The sequence below is a fragment of the Ixodes scapularis genome, unplaced genomic scaffold (genome assembly GCF_016920785.2).
Source record: "Ixodes scapularis isolate PalLabHiFi unplaced genomic scaffold, ASM1692078v2 PGA_scaffold0__279_contigs__length_252992795, whole genome shotgun sequence".
Taxonomy (NCBI): domain Eukaryota; kingdom Metazoa; phylum Arthropoda; class Arachnida; order Ixodida; family Ixodidae; genus Ixodes; species Ixodes scapularis.
In genome coordinates, this window is record NW_024609835.1 from 193,872,217 (window position 1) to 193,885,177 (window position 12,961).

The 12,961-nt window shown below is 44.9% G+C and overlaps 1 protein-coding gene across 1 annotated transcript in view; it reads right to left on the reverse strand.

Moving 5' to 3' along the window:
- LOC8032400 (LDLR chaperone boca) overlaps window positions 1-12,961 on the reverse strand; it is a 40,332-nt gene that overhangs the window by 21,450 nt on the left and 5,921 nt on the right. Inside the window, exon 2 of the mRNA XM_029979658.4 lies at window positions 9,772-9,925. Within this exon, the coding sequence (XP_029835518.2) occupies window positions 9,772-9,925 (154 nt within the window). The remainder of the gene's footprint in view (window positions 1-9,771; window positions 9,926-12,961) is intronic.

Consider the following 12,961-nt stretch of genomic DNA (forward strand, 5'->3'; position numbering starts at 1 on the left):
AGAAGCGGCCCTCACAATAATATTTTCTAATCTAGGTACAAAACTTGAGTCTATACATTTGATGTATGTTATCGCAAATGTTAATATTGCAAAATTAAAACAAAATACATTCTAATAAGCACAAAAAAATAAAGCCGTAAAAGAGCTATTGCTAATTTTATCTTGAGTATGTTGTACAATATTTGTTGTTAACAATATAAATAAACATCTGGGTGCTCGGCTGTGTTTTCTATAAAAATAAGAAATGAATTACCTATTGATGAGCATAAGATAGCGAACTAAAGTAAATGTTGCCAAATTAACTTTTAATGAACCTAGATGCTTAATCTTAGAGAGAATGACCCAGATGTAATACACCCCTCTTAAAAGTCTGCCCTTTATTGGAAACTCTAGACATTTTGCACAATGCACAAAAAAAAGTAAAATGTTTGAGCCAAAAAATACTGCAAATTCTGCTTCATTGCCACTATACAGTATAGATTAGTGGTGTACGCAGGATTTCATTTCGGAGGGGGCCGGATCAACGGGGGTCAAGATAAGGCGGGTAAATGGAGTAAAGGGGGTAAAGGGGGTAAAGAGGGACAAGATAAAAAGAGAAAAGAAAGTCCAAGAGGAAATAAAAGCATTTTCCTTTTTTTTTAAGAACTATGCATTCAGTGATGTGATTGGCCTAAGCCATTTTGGAGCACCTTTTGGAGCAGCCAAAACAATGTTTTGGAGCAGCAAAAGTGGCCTTTGGAGCAGCCGGAACAGTGTTTTGGAGCAGCAAAAGTGGCTTTTGGAGCAGCCGGAACAGTGTTTCGGAGCAGAAAAAGTGGCTTTTGGAGCAGATATTCTTAGAAAAACAAAAATATTTTTTAAGGGCTGTACAAACGAATGTACCTTGTGTTGTGTTCTGTTCTGATGTGACGTGTTGTGACGGAACTCGTTGCCAGTGTTTTTACTGCTGAGACATCCCAGAAGTGTACAGTGCTGTAGGCGTTGCCCGAGCGATTCCGTAAAGAACGCTTGCCACCGTTTTGCTGGTTCCCGACGTCAAAGTAAGCAAACGCAAAACAATGAATTGCAAGCATCCCGGCTGGTGCCTTTGTCATGCAGTCAGGTTCACGTGCACGTGAGGGCAACTTCAGCAGGCTTGCAGTGGCATGTGCTTCGTTGCGCGAGCGGAGACAACGGCTGTTCAATCGAAACCGAAACAATGCCACTCCCCTCCGTCTCCAACTGGTTCCCAAAATAGTGTGCAAAATGTAACTGTTCAGCATACAAAAAAAAAGAAAATGCAGTCAAGCGGCCTGTGCTTGCCAGGCCGGCAGGCGATATGCAAGCTAAACAGACAGAAAACAAGAACCTGAGCGCATCGATGCATGACATCGCGAGCCAGGGTAAAAAAGCTCTTGGAGCGCTTTGTGCAACGACCAAACTCGAGACAAACAAGCGCAATGTGCGGGTTCAATGTGAACACATTGCTTTCTTTGCTTTAGCTCACTTCTCTTCACCAACTTTCTTTTGCGGCACATTTTTCACATACCGGGCTCCCCCTCAGAGAAAGTCCACCGAGAGAAACTTAGGTAATCAATATTTCGACGAGCAGTCCTTGAGTTAGAGGGTTTTTTTTTAAGTAGAGTATGATTTAAAGAAGGCCAGGAATGTAGATTGACAAGTTTAGAAAGTGCCATATCTGCAGCGACGTAGGGACGGCAACACCCGATGTTGTGCAACCACGGCGATTGTGGTCGCAAGAGTGTTTCAGCTCACAAAGTAACTCTCGCTGCTCAAAAACGTGGTTTGGTTTCACAGCATGAAGGGCATGGCTGGCACCCAGCACACTATCCGGGGCGTCCGCACATGCCTGCGTCTATCGTTGAAAAACATTTAAAAGACGCGAGACGAGATTTTCGAGACGACGAGGACGAGGGCACAAGCAAAGTTGGGCACAAGGGCGTGAAGCGCGAGACGGCCGCAAGGAGGTTAGGACGGCGCGAAAAAACATGCGAGACCTGATGGACGATTGATGCAGGGTGCTTTGAGTCAGGCGGCCGTTTGCGCCACCTAGCTGACGCATGCTCAATTACGGTTCTCAGTTTAGTTTCGGTTTTAAAAGGCGAATGAAATTGCTCCTTTGGCGCAGGCTTGGCGCAGATTACCTACATTTTGGCAAAATGTAGCAGGATGTAGCAGGGTTAGCCCCTTGGCACAGTTTGGCGCAATTGGCGCAGCAATCACACCACTGCATTCTTCTATTAAATAATTAAATTAAAGTTGTCATATTGGTTTTGGGATGATCATGATACAAAAAAAATGGTGCCCCGAAAATTCCTCACCAGGAAGGCATTTGCACTTTACTTTTTTTATTTACAAGTCACGTCAACAGAAGGCACCAGAGTTAGCAGAAAAAAAGAATCATAAAAACAAATATTTTATGAAGCACGACTCTAATGCACGAAGCCGCCAGTCATCGGGGCTGATAAAGCAATGATGCATGAGTAGAAACGCGGAACACCTTGATGGATAGACGATAAACACTGGAAAGCTGCTCCGCCATAAATTACTTCCCATCTTAACCTGATCGAACCAACAAAAATCTCACGTGATTTGTTCGTTGGTGTCCATTTCTAAGGTTTTCGAAATCCGTTCACAAAAGAAAGTCAAGGAAGTCACACGACGCAACAAAGGAACGATGGAAAATGGTTTGTACACTCACATATTGAACTTGGCTCTCATCCTGAGGCAGCAGGTCACACACTCGCGCCCCTATCTCGCGCAGTTCTCTAACTGCCGATGACAACTTCCGTACTCGAGCCTTGAACCGCAAATCCCATGCCTTTAGGCGCCTATATTCACTTTGTTAAGAGTTTTCCCGCCACCCCAGGAGCCAATCAGATATCGCTCTTTTTAGACCAATGGGAGCCACGCGGTACAAAACAAACATATATAATACAAAATCCAATTAAGAAAGTACATGAACACATACCCCCGAAAACTCCCAAAAACCTTCGCCCTAACTGTCGATTGTCAGCCGGACATCGCTTCCAGGAAAAAAAAAACCTCGTCGGGGCGCAAGAGCAGTACCGACTACCGATGCTTCTTCTCAAAATAAAAAAAAAGGCTACAAAACATTGAGGGGCCCCGCTGCGCTCAAGCGGGGCACAGCGCATGGTACGCACCCAAAGCGGGGGTTCTCGAGGAACAATTGAGACGGGGGACAAGGGGGCCACTCCGTGGCGACGACAAACCAGCCCCGGCGACTCCGCGCAATTGGGGCACTCGCGAAGCAATAAAAGTAGAAGTAAACAAATATATTTTCTTTCCTGAGTAACGCTAGCAGTGCAGCCTACCTCACAATATATTTAACAAATGAGATATGCGGCCGATTATAGTATATATATATATATATATATAACGTGTGTGTGTGTCTGTGTGTGTGTGCGCGTGCGTGCGTGTGTGAATCCCGCAGTGCCGGCTACTCCGCGACGACCGTTATATAAAACTATATTGCAACAGAATAAAACGCAAAGCAACAACACACATACACAAAAACAGATTGCGGAGGCCGCGGCTTACACGCCCAATCGCGCAACCCGCAGTCCTTGGTTACGTTTATCGCGATCTGTGCGGTCCCCACAAGCTGGACCCATCTTATTAAATGTTTAATGTTTTTGTCGTTTTTTCTTCTTACTAAAGGTTGTGTTGTGTCGTTTCACACACGTGGAAATTCAGCAAAGCATTAAATATTAAGTCGGATGCTTCCATAGTCTTAGTGTTGTGGTTTGTAGAACCTTTGGTCCTACATATTTTTGTTATATCGCACAATCCATGACTTTCATAAAGCGTTGAATCTTGATTGGAGATGGGGGTTCATTAGCAAATTAATCCGACTGATCGCCTCCCTTTAATAGACTATTTAATGAATAAATTCGTTAATTAATAATTCCTCAGTCAGATTACACGAAAGACGTTAAACTACACATTTTTTATTAATTGTACTATGTCATAAATGACCATATTGCATTCCCATCCCTTCTTATTTATTTTTTTTACAACTTCTCCACAAAGTTGGCTCCGCTGTCTAAAAAAAATAAAAAACCACCGCAGTGCTACTGATGAACCCGAGAGTCAGTGACCTCGCCCCTCCCCTCCCCTCCCCTCCCCTCCCCTCCCCTCCCTCCCTCCCTCCCTCCCTCCCTCCCTCCCTCCCTCCCTCCCTCCGCCCCCCCCCCCCCCCCCCCCACCCGAAAGTTTCGGGGGGGAGCCGCGGCCCCTTCGGCCCCCCCCTGTGTACGCCACTGGTATAGACCACTTACAACGTAACCGTTTATAGTGCAGGACCGGGTATAACGCGGCTTTTTTAAACCACCGGTTCGCCTCCCATAGAACTGCATGTAATTACATACCGCTTAAAATGCAGGCGCGTAAAGAGAACTATTGGTTATAGTGCGGTTTCTGGAACAGCCCGCCTACCGCGCCGACCGATTGGCGCAGCGATCACAGCGAGCACGCTTCCCTGTGCGACACTAGATAATGGCGCCAGCCCAGCTAGCCACAAGCGGCACTCCCGGGGCAAGGAGGTTGCTCGAAGAAGCGGGGAGAAGCGAAGAGACTTCAGTTGCCATAGCAACGCACGCACGTGTCGTTCACGTGCGTACGTCTCTCCGCTGCGTTAGAAACAACCACAACGACAGACCAATCGCAGGTCGAGGAGACGTGTTTGCACGCATTACATGCCGGCAGTGTTGCCGAATCGTGGGAAATCTCCCATATTGTGGGACAAAGCATGACAGCTTGGGAAAAAGGGAAAACAGAATTTAAATGAAAACAGAAATAATAAACATAGGGACGGACAGAACAGCACCTCTTTCGTGCTGTTGCGAGGTGCTGTTCTGTCCGTCCCTATGTTTATTCTTTCTGTTTTTATTTAACTTCACCAACGCGCTTACGTCAAACTAAGTCAGAATTTAAAGCATGTAAAACATGGGAAATATTTGTTAATAAAAAACAAACTTGAAATGTCTTTTTCTTATCTACATCGAACAAGAGAAAAGAAGTGGCACTAGCTACTCAGATATTTGCTGTTTTCAAGAGCCAATCTGATTCACCGCGACTTACATCATCATGTGCGTGCTGCCAGCTTGCCGGTACAGTACTGCCAGTTCGCGCGTTTTCCTCACCGCTAGCTACGCACATACGTCCTCTGTCAGTGCAACAAATCATGCATTTCAAAGTGGGTGGCGTTCCTTTCACATCACGAACACGAGCAGGCGATTTTAGTTTAGTTTAGTTAAGGGCCCGCATGCCTTTATTTAGTTCCCCTGGTTCTTTCAACCAATGTAAGGCGCAGAAAAGAGGGGGAGGGGGAACAGTTTGCCGAATGACAGCCTTTGCATTTCGTAATTTATGCGATGCAAATGTCTACAAAACAGAAACATATGTGAGGAGTTGCTGTATCTAAAGGAACTTGGTGTCATGTGTATCTTAAAAACGACTTCTGCCACTAAAATGGTGTTGCGGGACAAAAAGGGAATGTTCGCCGCTCGACGCGGGAAAAGCCGAAGTGCCGATGCGGCAACACTGCATGCAGGTCACGGGCCGGCTTCTATCCGCAAACATGGCGTCGGTTGTGATCGTCAACGTAGACGGCGTGGTGGAAGCTCATCGTTGCGCGTAAAAGCGCTATCCTTGACTGTGATTTTTTGTTGTGTGTCACTATGATAACCCAGCACGTACTAGAAGGGAAGATCCATCTAATCGTGCAGCGATGTCGTGGCGGCACTCTCAAGACGGCAGAAACGCCCGTGTCGTTGTGTTTGTTTACTTCGACTACAGTGGTGCTTTCCAAGCATTTGTGTTTTCGAACATCGCCCGGATTTCTTATTTGGAGCATTTCATGCCAGTGCTAAAGTTGAAGGTATTACTGGCGCGTACCGTATAAAGGATGCGAATTTTCATGCGATTTTCATCACCGGAGAAAAGTGATTAGGGTTAGCAATCTTGAATGCTCGCAACGTCCGTCCGCGACCCGCGACGCTGTTAAAAGGTTGCGCCAGGCAAAAGTCGCTCATTTCTTTCAAAATGTGTGACACACTTGAGAGAGAAGTGTACTAGTCTGGTGAAATAAAGAGTTTCCTCAAACTAAGCTTTATTTTTCATCTAACATAAAATAAATTCTTTTACAAAAGTAAGTTGCCTCATGGCATGTATTTTGGCCTGAAAAACTTTATGTTTTGGTTATAGCGTGGTACCGCTTATACACCAACTCACGTTTACAAACAAACCGGAGCGCCCGGAGCGCCCCCAGCGGACGCCACCAGCGCCGCGCATGCGCGATGGGGGTGTGGGCACGAAGCTCGCCGTCGCTCATAAACAAACCATTGGAATGGGATGTTGTCGGCGTCCAATGTGAGTCCCCGCGCTCTTTTTCGCGTTCGAATTGTTGATTCTACGTCCTCCTAACGATGTCTGACCACTTGAGCGGCCTCAGTGAAATTAACGAGGCTCGTTACACTGCAAAACTTCGCGTGAATAACCTGACATGCGGCGATTCATTCCGCGTGGACGCCGCAGAATGTAAACTAAAGCCTGATTCAGAAGATGGGATTTCGCTCGCAACTTTCAGTAGCGACGTTGCTCGGACTGAAAAAGCGTGAACCGTAGCTGAGATGGTCGACGTCGATATTGAAAATCGCAAGAAAAATCGGACCAAGTGAATCAGGCATAACAAGTCGGTGATGGCAACTGGTAACAATGATCAACATAACCTTGTATCTACTCTTTACGTCCAGCCTGCTTACCAACCCTCAAAATTAAGTCTTTTGAGGCCTGCACCTACTTTTTATCGCAAGTACCGGGCCCACGTTTGGTCTACGGGCCGGTGTTTTCTAAAAGAGCAGACGACAAGCAGAAACGTTTGAAAGAGCAGACGACAGTTCGAACGATCAGGCGACCGTTTGAACTTGAAGACGCACTGAACGTAGTTTGCAGGTGGTCCGTACAACTTGACGGTTTTCCGGCATTTATTTTGGAACAAAATAAATAAATCTGATGGCCAGAAGTATTTGCGAAATCAACCCAAAATACTTCCCGCCCAAGCAATCGTGGTCCGACAACGTCTGGTTTTCCCTTTTCATGGCATATATCCACGTTCTCGGACGAATTGAGCGCATGCAAACTGACCTTCAAACCTTTCTCGACCCTTTTGGTACAGCCCCAGTCGCAGCATTTTGACAAGAAGGCAGGTTTTTGTCAGGTTCCTTTCAAAACAACGCAGGAATACACGTCTCAGATGGGCACTTCTGCCCACAGCCCCGGACCGGAAGCGCGTCCGACGCGAAACCACCGCGCTGTGACATAACAGAGATGAGTTTGTGTACAGTGCAGATTTTTGCGACTCCCGCGACATACGTTATATGCGGTCACACTGTATCTGGTTTTAGACTTGTATCATCCGTAGTTTTGGTTGTTCCACTACTGTACAGAATGTTTAATCCTGTAACAAGCGATACGAGACTTGAGAGGGACCCATTAACCCTCTAACCACCCGGCCCGAGCTGTACTCGTCATGAAAGGTTGTACCGATATTGCCGATGACGAGTCACACTCGTCCAGTCAAAATAATGGTTTGGTTTTACTGCCAAACGCGAGACAGGTTCGTCGATCGGCTTTAGTTTCAATTTTCAACACTGGAGGGCAGGAGAGGTCGCGCAAATAAAGCGTGTTTTGGCCTTTGGCGCGTATCTAGCCTTGCAACAGTGATCAGAAATGGCAGCACGCTTGAGTGATGCCGGTAACGGCCCTCGGAAACGGGCTCTCTCTTGCGGCAGTTCAAACAGTAGCAACGATGAAGACATTGAATTTGTGTCTGAAAGCGGGTCGGACATAGATTTTGAATACGAAACAGACTTAGACGACCACAGTGCCGAAGAAGATGGCGCACTGGGTAGTGTTCGAGTGTGGCAACGCGTAAACACTGAAAACCCGCCACCCGCGCCTCCGAGGTTTCCTTTTGTGCAGTGCCTGGGATTCTGCGGCAACCCACTGACGAAAAAGACATTCTTGGCTGGTTCGAGGTTTTCTTTGATTGGGATCTTGTCAACCTCATTGTGACAGAGACAAATCGCTACGCGGTCCCGCATTTCGCTGCGCGGGGTTCTTCGTGGAAACCGGTGGACCGCGAGGAGATGATGGTGTTCCTTGCGCTAATAATTTTGCAAGGAATCGTTGGCAAGCCGCAAGTTGAGTTGTATTGGTCAACAAAAGAAGTCTTGGTGACGCCGGTGTTTAGCAAAGCAATGAGCAGGAACCGCTTTCAGGCACTGATGCGCTGCCTTCACTTTACCAGCTTGACGACTATGGACGAAGCAACTCACCTGAACCCGAAGCTGTGGCCTGTGCTTTCAAGGCTGAATAAGGCCTTCCTTGCAACCTATGCGCCGGAGCAGGATGTGTCCGTTGATGAGAGTCTCCTGCTATTCAAAGGAAGACTGGCGTGGAAGCAATATGTACCACTCAAACGTGCAAGGTTTGGTCTGAAATTCTTCCTACTGTGCGAATCCTCCAGCGGTTACGTCTGCAATTTTATTCTCTACACTGGAAAGGGGACGGTAGATGTGGATGGCAAAGAAGCGATTGGCACCAAGGTGGTAATGGAACTCATGAAGCCCATTCTCGACAAGGGGTACACCTTGACGATTGACAACTACTACAACTCGCCCGAGCTAGCCGACATGCTCGTCAAACGAAAAACTGACGTATATGGAACAGCTTGTCCTGGAAGAAAGGAAATGCCCGAGTTCAAAAAGATAAAGTTGAACAAAGGGGAGGTTGCTGCCTTTCAAAGCGGGAAATGTCTCGCTATGCAATGGAGAGACAAAAAGCTTGTAACCTTTCTAAGCACGGTTCCCTCAAGCACAATGCAAGATGCTGTCATTTCTAAGAACGAGCAAGTTTCAAAGCCTACAATCGCTCTCGACTACAACAACACAATGGGTGGCGTCGACCGCTCAGACCAGAACATGTCTTACTATCGATCACTACGTAAAGGGCAAAAGGTTTACTACAAGAAACTGTTTCGCCACCTTCTTGACATTTCCATCTTCAATGCCTTTTGCCTATACAAGAAGCAAGGTGGAACATTGAACCATTTGGATTTCCGCGTCAGACTTGTAGAGTTGCTGCTTCAACACTACCTCGATAGTGAAGGACGACCAAGGCCAGGCCACAGATCTGACTGCGCCCTAACAAGACTCAAGGGCCGTCACTTCCCTAGAAAAATCCCGCCAACTCCAAAAAAGCAGGAGCCGACACGGAGATGCGTTGTGTGCACACATGCCCATTCAAACAACTCGGGAAAGAAGCCACGCAAAGAAACGAGGACATGGTGCGAGGACTGCAAAGTAGGGCTTTGTGTGAAGCCCTGCTTTAAAATCTACCACACGAAAGCGGACTTCTAAACTTACGGAACTTTTTAGCGCTAGTATGGAGAAACGTCTAGGCACTTGATCTTTCATTATGGTGCGTATGTTCAAATAAATACAGCGCATTTTGGCACGTGTTATTCTATTACTCTTACATGCACTGAGGGAAGGCTTCCATAAAAAATAACTTTTTCTTATAAAAGTTTTGTGTTAATACCTGTCAGAAACCAATCAAGTAATGTATTTGCAAAATCAGAACGACATAAGAAAAAATATATGCAAACAAAAAAATTTGGGAAAGTTTGTACATTTTTTTTGAAAATAACTTGGTGGTTAAAGGGTCAAGTCTCTGTCGGCAGCTTACCCGTCACGGAAACAAAGGTCATCAGCATTTTCCCCTTCTTAGTCATTTTCAAAATATTCTCCGGGTTTGACGGATCGAGGTTGCTCAGGTCGATCTTTGGTGAGGGTCTCAAGTGCTCCGGAAGTTCATCTGGTTCGAGCGGTTCCTCATCTTCCTAGAAGAGGGTATATGTCAAGGTTAGGCATGCTGCGGCGAAACGGAAGCATTCTCTAGGTTTCCCCAATGAATATTTGCAATGCTGGTGGTATACCATTTCATAAATGCATTATAGAGTGCATTCATTGCTGCATTTGTGCACCTGGTGCAAGCACTTTCTGGCTGGCTGCTGTCGCAAGTGCACGTTGGGTGGAACGTGAGCGAGCAGAAATGAACCGCAATTTTCGTAAACAGTGGAATCATTTGCAGGGTGCGGTTGTAAGGACTAACACGCTTGGCACGCCTTGCAAAAATCGAATTTCAGACGTACGTGCCAGAAATTAGGCACTCGAGCATAGCCTCGCAAGGAGTTTTACGTCTGTTTTTTTTTTTACAGCTCAAACTTGGAAGTACTATGCAACTTACAACGATTATGAGAAAAACCAAAAATTCAATCGTTATAACCGATTATCGTTCTATCTGGACTAGAAACTGATCATTTCTAGTGTAGAAACTCTAGAAACCGATCATTATAAGTGCATTGCGCTGTAGTCGGAGGCTGTGTATTTTCTACGTCCTGTACCAGCCTGTTTGTCATCTGCACACTGGATTATGAGCTCGCTCTCAAAAGGTTTGCTATCGCAAAGACGCTGAAAACCATAGCAGAGACGCGACCAGCAAGATAATTGCGAGAATACTATTAAAAAAATGTATGAACAATGACCACCGGGGAGCAAGCTCACAAATCGGTGTGCAGACGACGAACGGCTGGTATAGGGCTTAGGAAATGCACAACCGCCGTTTTTGCTCCATTTTTTTTAAATTTTACCGCCCTTTATACACTAACAATGGGCGCCTCGTCGAGGCTTTAGCCGGAATGGCACAGACAAACAAAAAGCACAAATAAGAAAGTGCTATCACAAGAAAAAAATATACTGGCAGTGCTCCGCAATACATACAATATTTTAAGTAAAGACAAGGTGCTGTGTCATCAGCTATGGAGGAAAAACTAAAGTCCAGCAGAACCCTGACTACAGAACGAAAGATAACAAAAAAAAACAAAATCAATTGCAACAGTAATTAAAAAAAAAAAAAACGAACAAAAGGACTTGAACATGTTTACTATACAATATAAATATAATTTCTATTCAATCTGAGCTAAGAATAAAGACAGAGACGCACTGGTGACAATGTCAACAAATCCCATTCTCGAATAGTGTACGAAAAGAAGTGACTGGTGAAATGCGTTATTTGCAGCAGCAAACTCTCAAACTGACAAATGATGTGATCTTCTTGTTACCTGTAGTTAGAAGAAAGAAATGTATTTGTTATTGTTAATTTTTAGGTTGTCATTGACAATTAGGTATAAGAAGTTAAGTTGATCCTTCCGAAGTCTAGTGTCGAGGCACTAAAGTTTGGCATTCTGCAGGAGCTGGCTGGGAGATGCAGACCAACTGTCAGAGTTATAAATAAACCGAACAGCCTTTCTACGTATTTTCTCTAATTGATTATTTTCTTGAGTGTGACAATCCCAAACTACTGCTGCATATTCTAGGATGGGTCTTACCTTTCGTAGGACTTATAAGCAAGCAACTTTGTTGATAGACTAGAGCGCCCAAGCGACAGCCTTAGAAAGCAGTTCCTGAAACGCGCGTTGAGATATATAGTGTGGTTGTTCCATCACAGATAAGAAGAGAGGAGGACTCCCAGGTATTTGAAAGATCAAACTTTTTGCAACGGCACACCGTCTATAGAATAGGGAAATTGTGAAATGCTTTTTTTTCTGCGTGATACTCATAAATACAGATTTTTTTGCATTAAGAGTCATTTGGCATTTTTTTTTGCACCATGAATTAATTTTTTTCCAGGAAAATGTCAATGAGAAGATGGTTGTCATGGCTAGAGGTTTCGCTGCAAATAATAGAATCGTCAACGAAAAGATTCACCTGAATTGAAATGTCATCTAAAATATTGTTAATGAATGTTAAAAAAAATAATGGTCCAAGCACAGATCCCTGCAAGATCCCGGAGTCAACAGAAATAGGATCGGAAATTGATCCACCAATAGCAACAGCCTGGCGACGAGAGATAAGGTAGTCACTAATCAAATTTATTAACATATAATTTTTAAGGATTAATTTCAGTTTTCTTAGTAACTCTAGGTGTGAAACCTTATCGAAAGCCTTCGAGAAATCCAAGATCACATCTACCTACCCGCGTCAATACCTCCAAAAAATAATGAGTTGTTTCTACAAACTGAATAGAAGTGGATAGGGACTCGCAAAAACATTGCTACTGATGCCTAAGCAAGGCATTTCATTCTAAATGTGAAGAGATATGCGAGAATATAACATGCTCCAGTATTTTTTCTGTTGTACATAAAAACAATATTGGTCGGTAATTTGTTACAAGCTGGCTATCTTCAGCCTTAAGAGGAGGAATAATTTGGCGTACTTCCACTCTGTTGGTATTTTGCCACTTGCGAGAGATTTACAAAAAATTACAGTGAAATACTTGGCTCACCACTCAGAATAACAGTGCAGAAAATTATTTGGGATGATATTTACTCCGGTAAAGTTCTAAAATGCAGCTCTTACGCACCCATTTCAGTGTTTCAAGGCGTCGGCGTAACCGTGCTGAATTTAGCAGGAAAACTGACGTCACGTGACCTCAACACCAATTCAATTCCCTGCTAAATTTAGCGGGGAAATTCAGTTTCTCCGCTAGATTTAGTGGACAAATTCAGTTTTAGCGGGAAATTGAATTGGTGTTGAGGTCACGTGACGTCAATTTTCCAGCTAAATCTAGCGGAGAAACTGATTTTGTTAATAGCTGATGTGACACCAAGTTGTGTGACGTCATTTTCCCCACTACATTTAGCGGGGAAACTGAATCGAAGGAGGAGGGGAGGAGGAGAGGGTAGGGAGGAGGTAAAGGGGCATACCTTCCCCTCTGTACCCTCCACCCCTCCTCCTCAAGAGCTGTACTCTAATTTCACATTACAGAAATTTGCAAACGTCTCTCATTTTTTAATGTCCAGGTGAAAAAGCAGGGA